The sequence below is a fragment of the Globicephala melas genome, chromosome 13, assembly GCF_963455315.2.
Source record: "Globicephala melas chromosome 13, mGloMel1.2, whole genome shotgun sequence".
In the NCBI taxonomy this organism is placed as follows: Eukaryota; Metazoa; Chordata; class Mammalia; order Artiodactyla; family Delphinidae; genus Globicephala; species Globicephala melas.
Genome location: NC_083326.1, coordinates 11276448 through 11300793, shown reverse-complemented (window position 1 = coordinate 11300793; position 24346 = coordinate 11276448). Strand labels below are relative to the sequence as shown.

At 38.4% G+C, this 24346-nt stretch overlaps 1 protein-coding gene across 22 annotated transcripts in view; it reads left to right on the top strand.

Annotated features, from left to right (window-relative positions):
- The window catches only part of TCF4 (transcription factor 4), a 358246-nt gene that overhangs the window by 209496 nt on the left and 124404 nt on the right, over positions 1-24346 (top strand). For 16 of the 22 annotated variants that reach the window (XM_030867994.2, XM_030867986.3, XM_030867985.2 and 13 more), the window contains 2 exons: positions 20739-20868; positions 21354-21403. The exons of 2 other annotated variants lie outside the window; for them this stretch is intronic. In XM_030867994.2, coding sequence (XP_030723854.1) covers positions 20739-20868; positions 21354-21403 — 180 coding nt within the window. The remainder of the gene's footprint in view (positions 1-20738; positions 20869-21353; positions 21404-24346) is intronic. 4 more of the 22 variants (XM_060283182.2, XM_030867993.2, XM_030867987.2 and 1 more) reach the window with 1 other exon arrangement.

Below are 24346 nucleotides of genomic sequence, written 5' to 3'. Positions count from 1 at the left end.
GCACAGTGTTTAGCTTCACATTTCTCCAGGCTAATGTGACAGCCACTGTATCTTAACTGAGGAATGTAATCTCAAAATAAGCACAACAAAATAAGGTAACACATATAGTTATTAAAATACATTTATTCTTGCTGTGTTAATTTTTGTGTTTCCCAAGTTTTCCTGTTTAATGTCCATCCTTTTCTTGGCTTGATTACATAACCTTTGTTTTCTTTGCTGCTCTCCCCTGCTAATAATAGGAGAATTACACATCTTATTTTTTTCCTTGTAAAAATTACTCTTTCGTTTTCAACTCACAGATTTAAAATTATATTTTCTATTATAAGTCTAGAGTTGGTTACTATCTATATATTCCCTGAACAAGATAAGAATGAATCTTAGAACATTTTTAATTCCCCACTTTCTACTTCTTCCTACCTCCTTTACCTTCCAAGTTGAGATCAGTTTACTTCCTTCTAGATTTTTCTATTTTTATTGCATCAACAATTACACGGACTCTGCTCTTGGGTTTACTTTCCACATCTTACTATTTCTTGTGGACTGTGCCATTTCTTTTTCGTTTATTTTTGTCTTTGTGGTTATATATCCTTTTGTAATTCTTTCAGAAGTGTAGGAGTATAAATGTTCAGAATTCTTGCATTTTCTGTATTGTCTTTATTTTGATCAACATTTGGAATGCAATTTTGCTAGATACGGAATTCAAGTTCTAAAGTCATGTTCCCACTTTTTCCATCTCATATTTGCCCTGGCTTGCCTAGCACCTCTCAGTACAGCACCTCAATTAATCACTGATTTTTTCATCAGACTCCCCTCCAGCTCCATTTACGTGTCGACCCTGGGATTCAGGCACCCTGACTCAGCTCTTTTTCCTGCAGTCTTCTGGCCTGATTTATGATTTTTGTTTTCCCACTATAGAGCCAATCCATCTACTTTTATCTTTCAAGAACAATTCAAAAATTCCTAGTCCATTGAAGGTGCTCTTTTTTATTTTTCAGCATTTACTAGTATGTATGTCTTCTCTAAATCTACACATACTTACAGGCACAGACACACACACACACAGACACACACACACAGGATCATTTAGGAGATGTGGAGTTGAAGGGAGAGTAGAAGCCTACATTCAATCTATCATCCCAATCCAGCCTCCCTACATAGAACTTAAAAAAAATTTTTTTATTATGCTATAAAACACATAACATAGATTTTACCATCTTAACCATTTCTAATTGTATAGCTCAGTAGTGGTAAGGATGTTTTACACTGTCAGGCAACCAATCTCCAGAACTTTTTCGTCTTGCAAAAGTGAACCTCTATACCCATTAAACAACAACTCCCCATTCTCCCCTCCTCCCCAGCCCTTGGCAACCACCATTCTACTTTACGTCTGTATGAATTTGACTACTATAGGTACCTCTTATAAGTGGAATCATACCATGTTTATCTTATTTCTCTTAGCATCATGTCCTCAAGGCTCACCCATGTTGTAGCATGTGTCAGAATTTCTTTCCTTTTTAAGGCTGAATAATATTTCACTGTTTGTAGATACCACATTTGTTTAATTATTCATCCATCGATGAATACTTGGGTTGCTTCCACTTCTTGGCTATTGCGCTATGAAAAAGATAGGCCTGCATAGAATTGTATACATTCTAAATGCTTTTAAATACAGTAAAGAAGGGAAACTGATATTATCCTCATTTTATAAGTTAGAAAGCTGAGAAGTTGTCATTTATTCTTTCATTTTATTTATCCGTTAACCTGGTTGTTAAATTTGTACTGACTATTTGCTATGTGTGAGGAGTACTAGGTACATGGACACAAAGACCCCAGCTTCTAGGATCTTACAGTAGCGGGTGGAGGCAGATGGGTAGCAACATCAACTTGAAATCCTAACTTCAGAGTTGGGTGATTTTCAGCACCATGCATGCTGGAGACCTGGGCTAGGTGCAGGGGAAGGTGGGGAGAGAGGCATCTCTCTATCAGACTGATGATTGAGGAGAGACTTCCCAGCTGAAGTATTGTTATTTATTCGTGCTGTACATGTCGGCGTGGCTTACCTCCTGTGTTCCCACCATCTAGTACAGTGCCTGGCACCTCATAAAAAACAAACCAAGAATCAACGAACAAAGAAAGTTTTCCTGGGACTTTCCTGGTGGTCCAGTGGGTAAGACTCCGTGCTCCCAATGCATGGGGGCCCGGGTTCGATCCCTGGTCGGGGAACTAGATCCCACGTGCATGCCACAACTAAGAGTTCACATGCCGCAACTAAGGAGTCCGCCCGCCACGACTAAAAAGATCCCGCATGCTGCAACTAAGACCTGGCACAGCCTAAATAAATAAATAAAATAGTTTTAAAAAAAGTTTTTCTGACTCTCACTGGCACTCCCTTTCCTCTAATGTACTGTCTCAGGGCCACATGTGACAAGTGGTCCGTGGGTATCTTTTCCTCCCTCCTCCAAACAACTCCGTGAACATGCACAGTTATCATCTCCATCCCACGAATGAAGAGACTGGGGTGAGGGGCAGTTAGGTAACTCGTCTAGGAAGACTTGAACCCTGGGCTCTTTACCTCACCCTGAAGGCGAGACCCTTCATGGTTCTTCGGCTGCTTCCTCCAGATTATTTTGGCCTGTGTTTTCAAACTCTTTCCTGCCGTCTGAAGCTCCTGTTCCTCTGGGGACCAGGTATCTAAAGCTCATGAAGGAAGTATAGCTTTCTGCCCCCTTGAGTTCAAAAGCACAGAGCGGCCAGAGTGAAGGTAAACACCAAACCTCAGAGGACCTCAGTGACACCAAAGTAGCTGGTCACACACATGTGTAAGGCTTGACACTGCCCTTCTAGGCAGGTTGTTCAACTGAAATCACAGCAGTCATTCACGTTTGCGTCAAGACAGGTAATGAATGTCCCTGAAAATGCTTCAATTCAATGCAAAGATTATAAGAAAAAAGGAACCATTTCCCCCCACACAAGTGTATAGCGTATTGCGGAGCACACCCAAGTTATTCACACGAGAAAACACGTTTTGCAGTTTAGCCCTTCCGTACTTACATTTCTTCTCTTCTGTTCTATGTTCATGATTTCCCTAGCTAGTAACTGGTCCTCAGTTAATATTCTCCTTGCTGGACCCACAACTTCTTAGCTGCTCTTCTTTTCCTGCAGATTGGTAGATTTTATTCCTATCTCTCAAGACTCTCTCATCCCTTTCTTCGCATTTGGAGAGGCCTAATGAGATCTCTGAGCTCCGAAGTTCGCTGGACAGTTGTCATTTGCAGTGCACTCACATCCAGAGTGCCCTCAAATCCGTGTTTGGGAAAAAGATGGGCATGGTGAGAGGCCCGCTCTGAATTAGGAGGACGTCCTAAAGTACCGACTGAAGTTCTTTGCAGTTTTGCTCAGTTGATTGAATGCTCCTCTCTAAGAACTTAAAGTCGGGATTGGGTTCAGAACGTGCTTGTTCTTGTCCTTGAGTAATGCAGCACCCCACCCGGAAACCCCATTCTCCGGGGACGCAGGATGACCGGGATGGGATGCGAGCTGAGGGTGAGAAACAACATCATCCCTTTGATCCACTGCAGGACGCCTACAAAACCTTTGATGTTCTGAAAGCTAAAAATGCACAGCTTTTTTCCCCTGCAGATTGAGAGGTTGATGTTTGAGCAGTAGCCAAATCACCCAGTTTTAGCAAACAGCTGAATTTTGACTTTCATAAACATTTAATGAATACATTTTTATTTATGTCAGCTTTAAAAAAAAATCCAGCTGCTGGCATTTGCTCCCCCATACCTTTTTTTACCTTAATGCCAAAATTAGAGTATTTAAATATTTTAGAATTTCACGGTGGGCACCTGTGCAGGTGTGAGGGCAATACGGATGCACAGGGCGGGTGTGCAAGGCTGGTTGTCTTGTGTGCTTGCTGGGGAGGTGAGTGTCCTCGCGAGGGCTGTGCATGCTGCCCGCCTGTTCTTGGACCTCTGGCCCTTCCTGCCTCTGCCTTGCAAAGGAATGGAGCATCGTGGCACAGGGGCAGAGGGACAAAGTTGTGAACTGGTCCTCAGATCGGGTGGGACTTACGATTCTTTCTTGGGCCAACTGCTTGACCTTTAGTCCGGTGTCTCCCAGGACCTCGTCTCCATGTCAGATTTAACAACTCTGTGACCCTAAGAAAGGGACCGAGTCTAAATCTTAAAGGAATCTGCAGATTTTAACCCCACTGCTGGTGTTCAGAAAGCATGCTGAGTCTCAGTCTCAATCTCCTTTGTTATGTTTAAAACATGTAGAATTTGTTTTATTGACATGTTAAACTTCTGGAACTCTTTTATTATGGAAATTTTCAAATGCACCAAAAAATAGTGAAAATTGCCGAATGTCCTACCATCACTGAGTTTCAACAGATGTCATCATTTCCCAGTCTTTTTATATTGCATCCCTTCCACTTTATGCTTCTAAAATATTTTAAAGCAAATCCCAGTTAGCATATTATTTCACCTATAAATATTTCAGGAGCATCTCTAACAAATAAGCCCCCTCCTTTGCTTTTCATGGCCACATGCTGGTATTACAGCTAGCAGAACTATCAATAATACTTTCATAGCATACCGAGATTTTCCCCAGTTGTCTTGCAAATGTCTTTTACAGTTGGCGGGTTTGAATCAGAATTCAACCAAGGTCCACACGTTGTATGTGATTGTCATGTCTCTTAAGTCTTTTTAAAATCCGTAACTTTCCCCATCCCTCCTGCTTCTCATATTATAACTGGGTCATTTTTCCTGTATAAAGTTCCAAGTCTGGATTTGGCTGACTGCTGCCCTGTGGTGTCGTTTATCGTGTTATTCTCTTCTCCACATTTCCTGTAAACTGGCAGTTGGATCTAAAGGTTTCAATGGATCTGGATTCCTTCTTTTTCTGGATTATCTTGTATACATCATTTTGCGTCACATCAAGAGTTAGATAATATCTGGACATTCTCTTTTTCATGTTACTTAGATTGATCAGTGAATTCATGTGCTGCCAGCCTGTTCCCCCCCCCCAACCCCGTCCTAAAGTTTCCCATCATCTGTCGTGTATTGGCTTTAGGATCCACTGACGAGTATTTCGTTGGAGGTTACAAAATACTAAAGACAAATCAAGTTAATGAAGTTTCTTCTCTTTATTAGACCTTATCTGGAGTGTGATCATCTATAATAATTCCTTTTGCATATTTGTACAGCTTTTTATAGTATTTTGCATTCTTCCCTCTGTCTGAATGTATAGGATGCCTTGTGAACCTAACTCATTTCACTAGATGAGTATCTCCACTCTGCTAACTTGTTTATTTGTTCATGTTTTCCTGCACATCCATGAATGAATCTTAGGCGGCATTGTGATTTATGTCCAGTGCTTAGACAGTTCCTGGAACGTGATAATGATATTTATTGAAGGAATAACTTTCATGAGTTGTCCATATCTTCTAAAGACATTTTTTTGCACTCCTAGATTCATTGGTGAAACTCAAAACAGTAGGAGCCTGAAACTTGAGCTGTAAAAAGTTCTTCATATGTCATCATTTCCCCAACTCCTTTAGCCATGATTGGCATTTTAGGCAAGGGAAAAGAAGTTGCAAGAGCTGTTGTCTGTGTTGGCAAAAGGAGGGAGGACGGCAGATAGGTTTGTGGGTGTTTGAATGGGGACAGTCTACAAATAAACAGGTAAATGTAAATCTATAAAAATATGTACATACATAAATACACATAATCACGCACACACACACAAGCACACACAGCTCACAGATGGTATATCGCAGGTTGCCCTGACAATTTTAGAGCTGTATGCTAGAACACTTTTGAGAAACTTGGCTTTGAATGTGGAACATGCGTTTCAGAGCAAAGATCATGTCGGGTCCTGAGGGAAATGGATCTTTGTCTCTATGACATGAATGAAACCTGGATGGTTAAACTGTTTTGTATTTGGCGGTGCATAAAACTTGCTTCAGATAGCTGTAAAAATTAGATGTCCAGTTAAGTAGTTGACAAATCAAAACAACCAAAGCTTTTACTAGATATGATTAGTAGTTCTGAATACGAAAATGCTCTCCAGAAGAAATAAAATTACCATCTAGCAAACAATAAGTAGAGGTCTACATGGTGTCCAATTAGGAGATCTACTAGGTTTGGACAAACCAGAAATGTTCAAATATTCATGATTAACTTGAGCAGGCTGGGTGTGAATATTCGAAGGGAATTGAAAGCCACTTTTACTTTCATAGGTTTAGGTGCTGACAGCATTCCTCCAAAGTAATTAAAAGATAATTGCTGTAGTAATTTTTTTTTTTTCAAACCATTTCCTTAAGCACTTTAAAAGAACTTTTGTTGGCACAGTTCCTTAATCAGAACCTTTGTAGCCATAGCTGTCTCAAAGTTGAGGAGTTCTTTGCATTTTAGGAAGTTAGTACGGTGCATGTAACATGTACTGTGGAGTCTGATGCAGCATCCAATAATGAAATAGATGACTATTTCTATAGCAAACACACAAGTGGTCACGGGTAATAGGATAAAAAAAAATAGGATTATAGAATATCCTCACATCAATTCAGGTCAGGTTGGGTCACAAAACTACAAAATGTTTTCAGAACTTTTGCAAAATCAGAATTGAAGACAAGGGATTGTGGACCTGTAAATGAACAAAAAATAAATAAATAGATCAATATCTACCTTTTCTGGAAGGGAAAAAAAAAGCCAAGGAACAAATCAAGCACATATCATTGTTGAAGGATTTTAAGCCCATCATATAAATGACTGACTTCTTTCAGTTCACATAAGATGTGGAAATTTAAAATAAGGAAGGCCTATCTATGTGGCTAAAAAAAAATTCAATTTAAGCAGTTTTAGAAGTAGCACCTCCCGTCTACAAAAGCTTAGACCTTCAACCTGTTTGTCTCTCAACACCTGCTCAGTTGGAAGGTCTGCTGTTGCTGGCAGGCTTAGGGAGCTGACTTGTGTGTGAGCAAAACAGCGTTTATCAGTGCATTTTGCTGCTGCGCTTTTGTGGAGCGAACGGTGCTCTGAGGTTGTTCTGCTGCAAAGCAGGCTCTTACGAGCACCTCTGCGAGGAGGTGAACGAGATGAGGAAGCTACAGTAGGAAAGTGGGAGAGCCTACATATTTGCTCAGCGCAGGTTCTTCTCTAGATTTTGGTCACGAGCATTAGTAAATTACCAAAAAAAACATGTCATACCCAACATAGGGAAAAATGAGACTTGATTTAGCTTTCATACTTTTAAAAATCGGTCAAGTGATCTTGGCCCTTTTGTATTAACATTGAAAGGTTTGTTTTCAGTATTTTCTACAGAAAGCCCTCAGATATTTACCTGATAAACCTCTCTGGCAGCTTTCACCTGAGCTACGCATGCACAAAAATAATCAGATTATTCTTTATCTTGCTGTAAATGAAGTTCAAGCAGGGTTTCTGAACTGAAGATAATCTTCATCCTGCCTTTTCCTACTGTCTAGGATTATTTTGCAGAACCCTCTGAAGTTACTCAAGTATGTTACGTAAGCTCTGGAATTTGCCAAAATAAGAAATATTCTAAGAAACATCATGATTTGACTAAAGAATTGTGGAGGAATTGTTGAGAATGGTTAGACCTGCAGATGCTTTTTAGAATAATTGATCATACACGATAGGTGCTGCTTCTTAAAAACATGCTTTTTCTTCAAATGTAAATTGACCACATCATTTCATACTTAATCATTGATTTAACAAAACTACTGCTAGGTTTTTCTGAATGTTCATAAACAAAGAGTTGCCACGGACATCTGTGTCCACATATTTTTGTACACTTGTCCAATCATATCCTTAGGGTAAAATTCTAAAATTGAAATTTCAAAGTCATGTGCTTTAAAAATTTTGCTGTACATTTTAAATTGCCTTCCAGAGAGTTTCTACCAATTTACATTTTCATTAACTATATATGAAAATGAACGTCCTCACTGGCAGTTGAAAATTTGTCTTATTTTAATTTACCAAATATCTTTTCATATTTATTGCCAAATTTCAAATGTATTCTTTCTGTAAAGGATGGTTCATATTCTCTGCCGACTGATTTAGTTTTTTCTTAATACAGTCTAAGAGCTTTTTATCTACTGAGGGTATTTATTTCTCCTTTGAACTATTTGTTGCAAAGATTTTTCCAAACTTTTTTTTTACATCTAATTTTTCTGTGTCTAATGTCATAGCTAGAAAAGCTCTTCTCTATTTTAAAATTTTTTTAAAGTTTGTATTTTATTCTGTTGCTTTTATGTTTTATCCTTTGCATCTAAATACACATGAAGTATGAAGCAAAGACCTACCTAATTTTTTTTTTGTCGAATGCTGAACAAATTTTTGGTACCATGTATTGAATAATGCTTGTTTTCATGTTGATTTTTTTTTCTTTTTTTTTTTGCGGTACGCGGGCCTGTCACTGTTGTGGCCTCTCCCGTTGCGGAGCACAGGCTCCGGACGCGCAGGCTCAGCGGCCACGGCTCACGGGCCCAGCCGCTCCGCGGCACGTGGGATCATCCCAGACCGGGGCACGAACCCGTGTCCCCTGAATCGGCAGGTGGACTCTCAACCACTGTGCCACCAGGGAAGCCCTTCATGTTGATTTTTAAGTGACACATTTATCATAAATCTCTCTATACGTTCTTCCACATTGCTATGTCTGTCCCTCTGGCAGCAGTACCAGAGTGTTTGTTTTAAAATATATACATATATGTATATATAGTAAGTTTTCCCAACTGACTTCTTTGTAAAAGTTTTCTTAGTTATAATAATAATGCATTTAGTTTTCCAGGTAAAATTTAGAATAATTTTTGAATCCTGTGTCCTCCCTCTCCCCACCCAGTTTTCTCTATTCGACACTTTGTTTGGATTTGCATTAAAGTCCAGTCTAATTTTGAGTTATCAGATGACTTTTATGCATGTACTTTTCTTTGAAACGTTTGTGTGAAAAGATTAAGAAATTTGGTTCCTTGAAAAATTGTTATACGAGATTATTTTGTTCTTTTAGATATGTTTGTGTTGCTGAATCCTTTCATGAATTTTGTTAAACTAGCTTGTGAACTAGTTCAGGTAGTGTCATACGCTGAATATCTACATATATTTATAATGAGGAATTATGAGAAAACATAATAAAATATATACCAGTTCTACATCCTTGGAGAGAAAATGGAATATAGCTGGATACAAATGCTCTATAATTACTCTCAGGAAGCTTAAAAATCACAGCCCTGTTCTAATTCTGTGAAGTTAGTTGGTTGCTTGCTGTTAAAATATCATTTTCCTCCTGACAATTTCAGGCTGTTTTTAAAGTGGTATGTGTAAATGTTGAGTAAACTGAAAGAATGAACACTGGTTAGTTCACCTCAGAAAGATTTTGTGGTACAAGTGAGATTTGAATGGAGTTTTGAAAGAGAGGTTGCTGTTTCCGTGGGGAAGGGGCAGTGTGGCTCAGGTCAGGGCCAGGCAGCCGTAGTTTTGAAGCTCTGGAGCTGGCAGTGGCTAGAGATGAGGAGAGAGGAGAGGGCAGTGGGGAAAGGCCCAGATGCCGTGGGACTCTCACTGTACATAGGCTGAGTTGAGGGGAAGATACCGATGAGGATGTTCTGCATCTCCAGTGCCTGAACAGTGGCGGCTCACAGTGTGTGGAAGAGGGAAGAGAGGCCTGAAAGGTAGATTGGGGCTCGATTAGACGTGGGCTGGGGGTCAGGGGATGAGTATTTGCAATCTCTGAAGCATTTTCTGAACACAGGAGCGCTCTGGGCTTTAGAAAGCTAAATTCTGACAGCAGTATATGAACATTCTGGTTGGGGCTGGGATGAGGGGGGAGTAAGGTGGAAAGCAGGCATCCATACAATTTCGTGACACTTTTACCATGGCAAAATAATTGAGCTTAGAGGATGTGTCCTATCAAAGCACTGTACTTGCATCTTAGAAAAGGAATCAGCGAACACTGGCCTGGAGCCAATCTGACCCACAGCCCATTCTTACAAATAAAGTTTTATTGGAACACAGCCTCACCTGTTCATTTACATATTAAATGCGTGGCCGATTTGGCACCACAACAGCAGAGATGAGTAATTGCGACAGAGCCCACATGGTTGGCAAAGACTAAAATATTTACTCCCTGGCCCTTTAAGAATATATTTGCTGGGACTTCCCTGGCGTCCAGTGGTTAAGACTTTGGCTTCCAATGAAGAGGGTGCGTGCGTGTTCAGTCCCTGGTCGGGGAGTTAAGATCCCACATGCCTCGTGGCCAAAAGACCAAAACATAAAACAGAAGGGTTATTGGAACAAATTCAATAAAGACTTTAAAGAAAAAAAAAAATAGAAGGATATATTTGCCGACCTCGGTCTTAGAACATTGTCATTAGTAGTTAGTGGTGCCACTCTGGAAAAGTTAACATAATCAGAAGAGTTCGGACAAATTGCGCATGGATAGTCTAAGAAAGGTTAGGTCATGTCACTTCCTATGACGAAATATACCAAAACTTTGTCTTGTGTTGAAGCCCAGGTCTTAAGTCATCGCCTTGATTATCTTATTTCTGTCTCTAGTTCTGTCTCCGTTTCTGTGGCCATTTCCATTTCCACCAGCTGCATTGAGTACCTACTATCTTCTGATCCTGACCCATCCTACTATCCGTAGTCAAGAAATTAGAATCCCAGTGCTAAATAACATGTTTCGATTTCCTTGCTGCGTACTCAGGAAGAGTAATAGCTCAGCCAGCTGTTTTAAGTTCTCCCAGCCTGTTTCCTGTTTGTTCCCCAGAGTAACCGTTCCCTTTAAAACTCTCCACAATCCATCCCTCTTTTCCTCGTTGTCTTTGTTCCTCTTCCAGCAGTGTCTTTTCTGCTGGAGGCGTGTGGCATCACTGAATCTGTAACTCCCAGGTAGTGCCTGCATTACCCCAGCTGTTCCAGATTCTCACTGGAACCTGGCCTCTTAGGGATCAACCATTTGACAACTTGCTATGTTTAGGGAAGTCCAGCCATTTTTTCACCCAAACCAATCACAGATTTTAAAAAGTGTAAACCTTCATGCATGTGTTTAGACAAACATACAACTAAATTCTTCATAGACTTTACAAATTCTGCCTCTTCAAATATATTTTGAAGGACTGAGAGAATAATTAGGAAGCAGCAGACGTTCTGTGGAAAAGATGTGTTGAGCCCTTTGTGTATTAAGGGTCAAATTTTAGGTTTCTTACGAAGCACTTACAAGGTCGATGGTTCTCCTAAAGAGCAGTCCAGAGGCACAGGAAAAAAGTTGAGGACAGGACTGAATATGCAGGTGTAAGAGTTATATGTTTACTAGGATAGAGATGGAGAAGTTATCTTCATGATGGGGACCTTTGAAGTCATTCATGTAACCATATTCACTAATTAATCGACTACTTAATTATTTAATCCAGTTGGCATTTATTGAGGACAAACTATGTACCAGGGCCTATTGTACTAGAGGCCAGAAATACAAAGACGATTGAGGCTCATTTTCTGCTCTTGCAGATCCCCCAGACTACAAGGGAGAAATCAGATGTGTCAATACTTCCTTGTCATTCAACACGTAATGTTGCAGCAGGTGAATTTTTTCAGAGGAAGTGCAAGGAAAAGTCTAGAAGGAGGAGGACTGAAATTGGAGAGGAATGCAATGAGGGAAGACTGGGGAAAAGAAATAACAAGAAAGAAAAAGCATTTGAGCCTCCTTAGAAAAGATAATTGACGACACTATGGAAATCAAGGTTAGAGACAAGAGGTTAAAATTAAGGTGAAAGGCAAGAGGCAGTGGAGAAGCAAGGGCAGTGGGCAATCTCAGAAGAACTGAGACTTCAGTTGTTCATGAAGGCACCCTCGAACACCCTTACCCTCCTTGTACAAATATGTATGTGTATTGCTTGTATATAATAATATATCATATCCCATTTTAACTTAACATAATCATGTTATATAATATATATTGGATTCATATATCATAAAATATTTTATATATAATACATATTTTATATATTTTATATGTATTATATAATTGTGTCTATACAATTAATTAAGGCTCAGGAAGTGTTAGGAATTTGCTAAGCACTTTAGATTATCTAGGTGAATTCTTACAACAGGTAGTATTATTATAATACCAACATTTTTCAGACGGGGAGCCTGAGGCCTGCCAAGGTTAGACACATTGTACAAGGTCACGCGGGGGTCAGTGACACTCACACTGAGGCCTGCCCTACATGACTGAGTTTAGAAGCGCCTTTGGACGAAGTTTAAGAGATCAGATTTGGTGTTAAGATGAACTGCAGAGAAAGAGATGACTCCTTTTAATGGTGGGAGTGAGGGCAGGAAAGCCCGAGTGCACAGAACAGAGTGCAGGCAGTGTGTGGGGTAGAGGCTAAGCACAGGTTTTGATGTGAAGCCTAACTGGACTCCAGTCCTGGCTCTGCCACTTGCCAGCCACATGGCATTGATGAGGCCACGCTTCCACCCTGAATGTCCCCGTGTGTCCATTGGGGTCCCATCTTCTGCCTTGTTAGTATGTATGTAAAGGAGCTGCGATTGTGCCTGGCTCGTGGAAGACACTCAGTTACGGTAGCTGCTACTACTGTCCCTTTCACCCTCACCACCCCTCTCATTCCACATGCCCCCTCCTTCTCCTTGTCCTGTTACTGCGATTACTACTACGACTATTATTATTTTCCTTCTTTTCAAAACAACTTTTTAGTGAAGTATAGTTGATTTACAATGTTGTATTCATTTCACGTGTACAGCAAAGTGATTCATATATATATATATACATATATATGTATATATATATTCTTTTTCAGATTCTTTTCCATTACAGGCTATTATAGGATATTGAATATCCTGTCCCTGTGCTGTAGAGTAGGTCCTTGTTGTTTATCTATTTTATATATAGTAGTGTGTATCTGTTCATCACAAACCCCTAATTTATTCCTCCCCCCTACTACTACTGCTGTTATTATTATTATCATTAGCAGCAACAGTAGTAGGAATGACTAATGGAATAGATTTATCCTAAAACAACAAAAAAAAACCCCAGAATAATTATTTAAGTCCTCAACTTGATCAATAGCAACAGTTCTTCTGTATTCATTTCAATATTTAGTGAGCCTTTGCCATGGCAGATCTCAGTGCGAGGCTCATTGGGGTCTTAAGATATGGATAAGTCTTTGCCTCGTTAACTACCACGTAAACTAATTTGGCCTTCGTGCCACATATTCCTGAAAGAGCACTTTAGGGGGAAAACTGTTAATGCTCATTGAACGCAGACCTCCTGAAGCAGGAGACCATGTGTCACTCTGGAAGGGTAGTCTGGACTTAATTTCACAATGATTCAAAGATTTCATTATGGGGAGCTTCCCTGGTGGCACAGTGGTTGAGAATCTGCCTGCCAATGCAGGGGACACGGGTTCGAGCCCTGGTCCGGGGAGATCCCACGTGCCGCGGAGCAACTGGGCCCGTGAGCCACAACTACTGAGCCTGTGCGTCTGGAGCCTGTGCTCCGGAATGGGAGAGGCCGCGACAGTGGGAGGCCCACGCACCGCGATGAAGAGTGGCCCCCGCTCGCCGCAACTGGAGAAAGCCCTCGCACAGAAACGAAGACCCAACACAGCCAAAAATAAATAAATAAAAAGTGGAAGTGTAGCAGTTACATAATAAGAATACAATATCTTCAAAAAAAAAGATTTCATTATGTATTTGCTGCTTCTCCAGATAACCTCCATTTCCTCATGTCATGCGGTTAGGCTGTCATCTTATGTACAAGTTCAGATAGTTATCAGGATACTTTATTTTAGTAAATCTCATACCGTTGGCTCTTCGACTTTATATGAGCACCTGTTTGAGTTGCTGGTTAATAAGCAGGATGAATGAAATTCTGGCCCCTGTCCTCCAGAAAAACAGTCTCTATGTGAAAATGGGTTTTATAGATTCTTACGTACAGGGGAAGGTATTATAACAACCTTGAAGTGGAACCTCTCCCACCCAATGTGAAGAAGAATGACATGTGACAGGTCACTCTTCCTTTATTTTACTAAAATAGCAACCTGGCCAAATATACTTTTCAGCACATTTAATATAGCCACATGTTTATATTTATAGGAGAAATGGTGCTAATTCCCTAGTATGTTAACAGGTCTTATTCAAATTTGTTCTGTTTTTACTTTGGAACAAAATTGCTGAAGAGAAACATTTTAAGGCAAGTAGTGATTACAGCATACTTATCAGGTTATATATTAAATAAACTTCCTGAATTGAGAAGGTGCATAAACTGAAAAGCAGGTAGTTATCTTAAATTCTATATTGTTTATATAAGATTTCTTCAAATCCACTTATGCTGTAGGTTACTCTTTGCTTTTGTGTTTTCTTTTTGCTGAATTTGTACTTTCTCACTAACAAATGTAATCCTCTTTTGAATATGTAATAGATGACCTGGGATTCCAGAATGGATTTTCAGAAACCAAGGAATGACTTCCTCACTTTATTGTATACAATAAATAATGTATATATATTTTTTTAATTTGAGAGGTAGTCAAACAGGTGAATGCATAAATCTTGTCAACCCTTGGGCAGTTGTAATTTCCATACCAAAATGCATGAGTTTTTACCTGACTATTACTGTGTTATACATTAAGTATAGTTACCATGGCAACCTTTGCATCACATTATAACATTTAAATATAAGGTGGTGTGTGTCTTCATAGGAAAAGACAATATATTTGAATTTTTGAATGTATGGTGAAATATAATCACTACTAAAATGAATAATTTTGTTCAAGGTCAATTGAATTCTTTAGGAGTTATGCGAATTTCCAACCAAAACTGTGAAGTGCATTTATTTTTTGTGATGTCTTGGGGGAAGCAAAGTTTTTTTTTAAATTGTACTTGAAAAATACCACATAATGGCCATTCAGTGCCTGTAATTGGCCTTGCAAAGGGAAAAACAAAATTGAACTTTATTTGATGTCATTTTTCAGCGGCTAATGTAGTAAGAATTTGAATTCATTTAACATCACATGATTGATCAAATTCTATCAAATATAATGCATTTCTTATTTTTGCATACCCAGTTGGCTAACTGTGACTAGTTTTGATCTCACGTATAGTTGAATTAACAGTAGCAGTTTGCTCATGCTTGCAAAAGAGCAAAATGAAATGAGCCGTTGATGTAAATCCTTGTGGCAGTTCCAGGAAAATGGCCACTTAAGCTGAAATTATAGAGATTGATTGTTGGCCAGTTTTTTATTAAGCATGGAAGAAAACTAGCCATTTCTTCTTGCCAGTGTAGCTCTAGGCCATGAGGCTGTCATCACTGTTTATAGAGACTGCCATATTTAACTCTTTTTCAGTTCTTTACTAGTGACTTTTCAGAATTATTATCTCAGTATATACTTTTCATTTGAAGGTGGTGTAGGGGGTCTAACTGACATTCACAACTTTTGAGGAATCTTTTAAATAATAATCAGTGCATCATAATATGGGGCCATGAATTGGAGGAAGGAGAGTAACTGTGTGCTGGACTCCAGCTCTGCTGGACATTGTACATATGTTGTTTCATCTTCTCCTGTTAACTCTGTGATAGAGCTTTTATTATTCCCTTCTTACAGAGGAGGAAAATATGGTTTAGAGCAATTGCATAACCAGCTGCCACTCACACTTCTCGTATGCCTCTGAGCTAGAGTTCGACCTTTCTGTCTGACCTCAAAGCTCTCCATCTTACCTTAAAAGGTTTGGATTCAACTTCTGACTGGTTACAATTTGCATTATACTTTTAAAGTAGAAATTACAGACATTGACCAAAGTCCTTAAAAGAAAATCGTTGCTAAAGGATAATTTTAATAATTTGCATTTCTCTCCAGTGTAACAGCAATCTTTTAAGTCCCTGATTACTAAAGTTATCCTTGCCATCTTATCTAAGTTTCCCGAGTCCTCTTTTGTTGAAGCATAAGACCAAATCAAAGTAAACTGTAAAGGTATATTCCTGGACCTTCAGGTATCAGGAATAAAGACTGTCCAGAGACTGACCTTCAGTTTTGAGCTTTGAAGTTCAAAAGCGGACAGGTGGAAATACTGTGTTCTTCATTGCCCTTTGGTGCGAGATATCTTCTGGGTTGCAGAGCAAGTGCCAACAGCAGCAAAATTATCACCCCCTCCTGCTACTGTAGTAAGTCAGCAATGGCCCTTCTGTGGTCAAAATGGCAAATTCAGCAGCAGCTATTCGACAGGGATTTGCAAAAACTTCCCCATGGCTGTTAGGAATCTTATTCAGCAGTGTCTTTGAAAACCCAATTCTGTGCAGAATTAACTATGTAAAAGTGACCTCGGTTGCGAATTAAGTTTTTTAAACAAATCTAATTTAAAATTTTTCTCAATGTATATTTTGCATTTGGCCCTGCAGTCTATCGGATCCCTCTACATATATCCCGCATTTGTAAGTCTTAGAGTGGTTCAGAATTTTATTTCCGTATTAACAGAAAGCCTTGTAAAATTCCTGGCTATAAAGAGTCAGTTCGCTATACAAAGCCACTATACATTACTTAGGTTTGTGATGAAAGAATGGAATTGCAGCTGTGTGAGTACTAGAATACCCAAACATGAATTAGACTCACAAGCATTTGGCAATAGTTCAGAAAAGGGGCTTAATCTGGTTTCATCTGAGACTGCTTTTCTCTGTTCTCCAACATCCCCCCAAGATGTTGTGTCTGATATCGGATCACAACGTAATGGGAGTGACGCAAAATCAGAGAAAACCCTAAGAAACCAGGGTCACATTTGATTTTCCCCAGAGATTCCCCCCCACCCCGACTTCTTTTTTTTTTTTTTTTTTCTCTCCCAGATTCCAACTCTGAAATTCAAGGTCATTCGCCTATTAGGTGAATTAATTATAAGCCCAAAAGCAGCATTCGTCGTATTCTGATCTCTCTCATATCTATAATTAAGGGTAAATATAATCTTCCTTTTTAGAAATGTACCACCCACCCATTACATTTAAAGTGCTGACTGAAATGAAATAATAGTTCAGCGCGAGATGATTTTAGTTTAACAAGAAAAAAGTTGATCATTTAAGCTTGAAGCAGTTCTATTTTTGATTACCATTCAGTTATAAATCTAATTTGAGAGATATGCTGCTTTTCGTTACCCAAGTTTAATTCATGGTTTGCATTCTTGGTTGCATAAGTAAAGTTCGATGGTTGATCAAGGATGTTAAAAAAGCTCCCCACAAAAGCAATAGGGAGCAGGGTTGAGAATGTGTTAGAAAAATAGTCTGAGACCCAGATCTGATGTGAAACAAAACGTTTCATTGAAAGGGCCCCTTACAGAATGGCTGCATTTGGCATTTGAGTGGCTATGTTGGGACTGGGTCTTTGCTGAAGCATTGATTGCAGAGGGTGGACTCCCAAATGTTTAAATCGAGTTGACAAAGTCAGTACATTTTATTCTTTGGTTAGGGTATTTTAAGTCAAAATGGTTGGTCTTCGGAAGAAAATAAGGAGCGAATAAGGGGAAGAGATCGGCGCATCACGTTGCAGGCAGTTAAACAAAATGCTAAACTCTGGCTTTAAGATTTACAGGTTAGCTCTGCGAGATGCCACATCTTGCTTCCAGTGTTTCCTGGCAGACTAAGGCAGCTCTCTACTGGGACCCAGCGTAACCGCAGAGCATGAGCTTGCACAATGTGAAAACCCTAAAACCTTTCTAATCCTGGTTAAGGCAACGTTGCCCGTTTTGAAAGTAGACTTTAGCTTTTGCACTTAACTTTTGCTAAGTATAAATTTGTCTTCAGATATGTATGTATATATGTATATACTTACATACATGCGCATATAAATATGTATATATACATGTGGGTAAATTCGTATATAAATGAATGCCATGTCTATTTTGTGCAATATTTAATTTACTTATTAAATTGAATGGCATTAACTTTTTAAAATTCATAAACTCAGGTTTTCAGCCGGTGGAAAAAATTTTTTTATCTTTCTCATAGCTAAAGAGAGTTCAGTGCGTGAGGTAAAGGCCAGACAATAGTAAATGGTCATTGTTCATTTACAAATGTATTCTACAATAGGAACACGTATTTATATCTTAATTTTCCCTAGGGGGGTGATTAGAGCCTCCCTTAAGTGTGAGGAAATGCTTATTTTTGTATGCTTTAGAAGAATGATTCTATTGTCTGAGTAAAAGAGAAAAAGGAACAAACAGATCTAAAAAGAAAAAAACAGGAATGTGCTTTGTCAAAAAAAAAAAAAAAGGAAAAGAAAGATTAGCACGAGCCACTAAATGTTTGTGAGTGCTGTCTGCTCTCAGTCCTGTGTCACTATACATAGTTCATGTCATGTAAGAGTTGGATGCGTGATTTACTTACAACTGGCCCATGAAATGACTTTCTTTAAAATTAACAGCAATGAGGTCAGCCACAGCCAGTTAGCTATCTAGTTATCATTTTATATTTTTCAAGCTCTATTGTGAATGCTGCTCAAACACAGCACAGCAAGCCTGTTTGTTTTTATGTCGACCTATTGAATGCATCTACTTTCTTGGGAGGGAAAACCTTTGCCACCAGGACCAACAAGAATTAAGCAATGGTTAAGCTCATTAAAATGACAGGCAAGCACTTCGACCTATCCGCTCAGCCCTTTTTGGAATATTTCGTATAATTTTAGAAAAAGAAAATTGCAGAAATAGGGGTAATGTCTAAACTACGGAGTTATCAATAATATCATTTTCAAACTCCTCTTTCCAATGAAATGAAGGCTCAGTTGTAGATTTCCCAAACTGTAAAGAGGTTGTGATTTAAATCATTCATGGCTTTATTGATGGAAATGGCAAAGAAAACTTGGACTTAAGTAAACAGACTGTCAGTAAGATTTACCAAGAGCGAAATTTCAGGTTGAGATTCTAAAATTTTTAAATGCCACTCCTAAAGTGATAAAGAAATCATTTGATGTTATACTGTTGGATTCCTGATTTATAGAGAACTATTATAAAGAGCCCTCTATTTTAGTTTGTCATTGCCTTGCATTTTGTTATCTTTCCTAAATTCGGAAGAGGCAGTAATTGAATATTCGGATGTCAGATTTTTGTCTGGTAAATGATCTGGTTGTATCAGGTATTTGGTAAATGTTAAGATATTTGAAATGAGTTGATACTCAAAATGTCCTTCCATCCTAAAATCTCATCCTCGAAGTTTTATTTTAAAGTAATGTTTATTATGTGTCCCTTGGAAAAGTCTTAAACTGGAAGCAGTGAAGGCAAGCTTGTCAGTAGCTGATTAGTCCTTTATATATTACTCATCGAGCGCTCACAAAAATCCCTCCTCGGAAGAGAGAGGTTCTCTTTATGATATTTAGCTATATGGTGGTGGAAAGGGGAGGTTTGAATTTTTGATTTTCCAGCTTATGGGTCATATTTGACCAACTGCTTTCACTAGAAGACATGCCACTTTGTTGAGCTATTTAGGAATCAAAAAGACTGTCTTAATTTAAAACAAGGACCCTTTGTTTTAGTTGGTGACTGCCTTGTGAAATTTTTCAGTTCTCAGCGGGTTAACCAGGGAACAGGGGCAGAGTCATAATTGGCCTATTTAGAGTATTTTGCATGTGAATAGTGTGTTAGTGAAGCATCCCTAAGTCTGTTGTGAGTGACATGGTGATTAGAATTTAGATTAGGGAAAACACATTCTGTACTTTATCAAGGACAGTAATTAGTTCAGTCAGTAAAAGTTGATTACAAGTAACGATAAAGTTAGATTTTTAGTACTTAATTCTAAAATTTCTTTATTAAATAGTAAATTTGTTCTTAATATAAATGGTAGTATCTACACTGGTTTTCTTGCATATCAGAATAATTAAAAGAACAATGTGTTCAATGCAGAGTATAATCAGGCGATTTATATATTATGGGTAAGTTTCTACGTAGCTTTTAGAGACTGTGATATTATTATATAATTTTTTGTATGTCATCATTTTCGAAAGCTTAGTGATTTTTCACGCCATGATAAGTTAGTGATATTTGGGAAAGTTTTCTAGTGTTCAGGTAAACGTTTCATTTGTGGGGATGTGTTTTAGTTTCTGACAGTCCTCAAGAGGGCATTCTGAAGTCCTTTAATGTGCTCCTGTTAGCTTAGAATGCCTACTATTTCTATAATTTTGAGAGTCAGTGTGAGGATTTGAATTTCCTCCTGGTTCAGTTGGCATTTTCTGTTCTGGGGGTGCTGTGTGAATTCGTGGAGGGTCATGCAGAGAGGCAGAACTCCCAGCTGAAATGAGCATCTATACTCTCCCCCAGTGTGAGCAGCAGGGGGAAATGGTGTACGTTCGAAAAATCAGATTCTCCCTGGTTCTTGTTAAGGGAAGGGCATGGCTAGTTCCCAGATATGAGCCTATCTCTAGATAAAGAAAATATTAGCCTTGCATAAATGCCCTTTACTTATAAGATGAAAATGTTATTCGTCTTAAAAGATGAAAATCTCATTGAATGAACATCACTGTCTACCTTCCTCTCCAAAGTAAAGAACTTAAAATTCACAAACTTTGGGATAGCTTCTTAGAGGGCTTTTCTTTCGCTTTCTGTCATGTTGAGTTTTAATTGTTTCAGCTTAGCAGATGCTGTTTCCTTTATTGCATTGGTTTAAGTACTAACAATCAGTTGGGGGGTGGCAAATGTAAAAACTTAACCTTATATGTTTGTTTTTCCTTTTTAACCTTTTAGCAGAGTCTCCTTGGAGGTGACATGGATATGGGCAACCCAGGAACCCTTTCGCCCACCAAACCTGGTTCCCAGTATTATCAGTATTCTAGCAATAACCCCCGAAGGAGGCCTCTTCACAGTAGTGCCCTGGGTAAGGTATTCCTCTGTTTGAATGCCTGAGTGATTATTAGTAGCTTTTTCTTCTTTTTCTTTCTTTCTTAATATCATCCTCTCAAACTATCCTCACCCCGCCCCCCCAAAAACCATAGAATTGTACTCAGTTGTCGGGCTCATGACTCTCCCACCACCCTACCCCAGTAATACGTTGGGTGGGTATGTTAACTTACAGTAGCAGGAGAACTATTTTGGTGTATGCTTATTTCTTGTTTTCTCTTGGCCGCCCATCTAAGGAACCTCTTTTAAAAACCAGAGCATTAAAAAGTTAAATCTCTTCATTTTTATGAAAGAGGCAGGATTTGATTTCTGCCAGAAGAAAAGATGATAGCGGTACCGACATTTTGCGAAAGTCACGATTTAAGAAAATCTGGTCGAGTCTAAATGGCTTCGTGGTGTAATCTCTTTTAGTTAGGAGAATGGGCATGCAGGGGACCTCACAGCCTCCTCATTTTCTTTCAGAGGTTCAGACAAAGAAAGTTCGAAAAGTTCCTCCAGGTTTGCCATCTTCAGTAAGTACTGCTTGTTTCTGCTTTGTATATCGTTTATTTTGTTCTGCTTTGTATTGATGCCAAGGAGATAGCAGTAAATGAGGTTCCATCCGCCAGAGCGGTGTGTTTATCTAGAATGTGGCCGAGGTAGAAATGGGCACCTCCAGCCACCTGACCCATGTTGGAGTGATTAATTGCATATCCTGGAAGACGGGGTGGGTGTGTTGATACTCAGCTGGTTAAGCTCTGAAGAGAGCCTTGAAAAGGTGCCTGAAGTTCGCGGAGTTTTACCTGCACAGAGCTTTCAGGAGAATGAGTATTAGTTTCACGTGTTGGTTAAATTCTTTGTTGGTATTATGATGATTTATGGATTTGCATACGAAAGGAGATTTGTGGAGAGGATTTAGGAAAAATTTACATGGGTTTCAGCCCAGAGTGCAGGGAGAATGTCTCTATTTTCTAGAGAGGGGACTGAATAAAGGCTGCAAAGGTAGCTGCATCAGTAGCCATTTGTGTCTGGAATACCAGGTGGCAACTAGAAGAATCCAGCTGGAACCAAAGGCATTCTGGGTCGTTTTAATACCTGGTGCTCTAAGGAGGGGTTGCTGCGGTCTCTCCAGTTGCCAACATAGCAAAAGTTGGTTGTAATCATAGTTAAATACATGATATCTTATTTTCAATCCATATATATATATTTTTTCAAATTCGAGCTCCTAGATAATTTAATTTTGTTTAGAACTGACCTGTTTCTAGAAATTTCCCCCTTATGTAGAATAAAACTAAGAGTTTCTCTTTTCTTTCCTTGTCTCCTGCTTGCTTTCTCCTTTTTTTGTTCTTCCTTCCTGCCTATGATATATTTTTATATATATATATAGTTTTAATTTAATTCTGTGTTCTGTAGGGCACTAGTGTTCATTGAAAAGAATGCTAATGAGCCTTATAAATTCTTGTACTCTAAAATAAAATTATATTTAGATTTCTGAAAATAATATAACCAATCAGTGCTCGCATATTAGTTTTATTTCATTTTTAATAAATTAGAAGAATAATAAGTTTTGCAAATGTGCTGAGATTAGATTAACCCAAACACCTGTGTGTTTGACTTGATTTCAGTTCAGTGCATCCAAAAAATTATTAAGCGAATATATCAGAATAAGTCTTATCAGGGAGAAAAAACAAATTTTGTACGCTGATTATCATAGACTCGGTAATGTTGAAGAAGCGTCACAAAATTATCCATAAATATATAAAAATATTGTGTAAATAAAACTGCCAGTGGTGTGTAAAATAGTCGCTTTGGACTACCAATAAGTCACTTAAAAACATACTGAGTGTTTTATTCTTTGAATTTCTGTGTCGTCTTGAAATTGGCTAATATCCCTGCAGGTTTTTATAAGCATATTTTAAGCTTGAAATTTGTGGTAGATTTAATGTAGATGAAACTTTAGCTTTTAATAGCTTTTATGACAACTTCAAATGATATAGTCCTCACAGCTGTTTACATTTTAAACATGCCTGAACCTAATACGGACAGTATTAAATACAATAAGTGGACCTTTGAATGTTCTAAAATGATAGAATAGCTCTTTGCTCTAAAAGCCATGCAAAACTTAAAGCTATAGTACACTGTTTATGCCTCATATTCAAATAAACTTAGTTTATTTTTTCCAGTGCTGAAATTATGCAGAAATTTACAGAGTTTCTAAGGAGTGCTTTGGTGTGGCAGTAGATATTATCTATCCATTTAATCATTGTCAACAACAAGTTCTCATAATTCATTGTAAATTTTTAAGTATTTCTGTAGAGCTAACTGGCCACTATAGAAAATTTCACTGGTATAGTTTTTTCCTTTGCTGTTAAGACAATTATGTGTTGCTGATATGTTGTCATATGTTCAGAAGTATAAAAGTATCTTTCCTTTCTTCCCAGTAAATCAGGACTTGAAAATGTCGTTTATATTATTTAATTTTTGGCTTTTGGTGGTCAGTTTAGGGTTTCCTCTTCTTTGAGAATTTATGTTGGCTGAACGTTTTAGTTGTCCTTAAGGAACATTTTGGTATTTTGGTCCATAAGGAACTCTTTTTTGAAAGATAAGGAGGAAAACTCAGTTGAAATGGAAATTTTATCCTTGTTATTTTTTCACTTGTTTGGTTTTTTGTTTGTTTGTTTTAAGCAAGAAGAAGTTAGTTTGGTTGATTTTAGAATCCAGTCATCTATTTATTGTCATTACTTAAACAAATCTCAGCTCTCTTTTAATAGCAATTTAACTTAGTTTATGTTAGCTTTGTTACATGAATTGGATCGCTTATTACTGATAACAGAATCCACACGCCTTATCACTGCACAAAATATGTATTTCAATTTGATCTAAAGAGACGATCTGTATTAGATACTGTAACACTTTTGCCCCGGTAGATCTATATTGTTGTATATTTAGACCTCTGCCATGCTTAGTCCTTCTTTTAAGCTCAGATAATTTTTATCCCATGAGATACTTCTAAAACTTACTTCAATATGTATGAATATTTTTATGACAAATAAAAAATTGGGGATAATACAAGGTTTCTTTTGGAGTGATTCTGACTAAAGACATTTATATGTTTTCTTCAATACATATTTACCATGATAAATAGTAATAAATCTGTCACAATCTGTTCTGTCAACTCACTTTTTTTTTCTTCTTCTTTTCAAAATGGGCCCTTTCTCTTCCTTAACATAAAGGAAGAAAATTTAAACGGTAACATCTGTAATCAGATATTATTTATGGCAGGACTAGAGGACAGAGACTGGACTTCTCTTGCTGCCATTAGTCTGGACCTTTGCAGGAAATTGGGAGAGTGAGGGGCTGGACTGGCCCTGTTTTTGAAAATTACTGCAGCATCTGTGGGAGAGAGAAAACATAAGCCTGGCCCAACATTGTGCCATGGATCTGGCAGGATCCTTGAATGTGTTTGTACTGTGCGC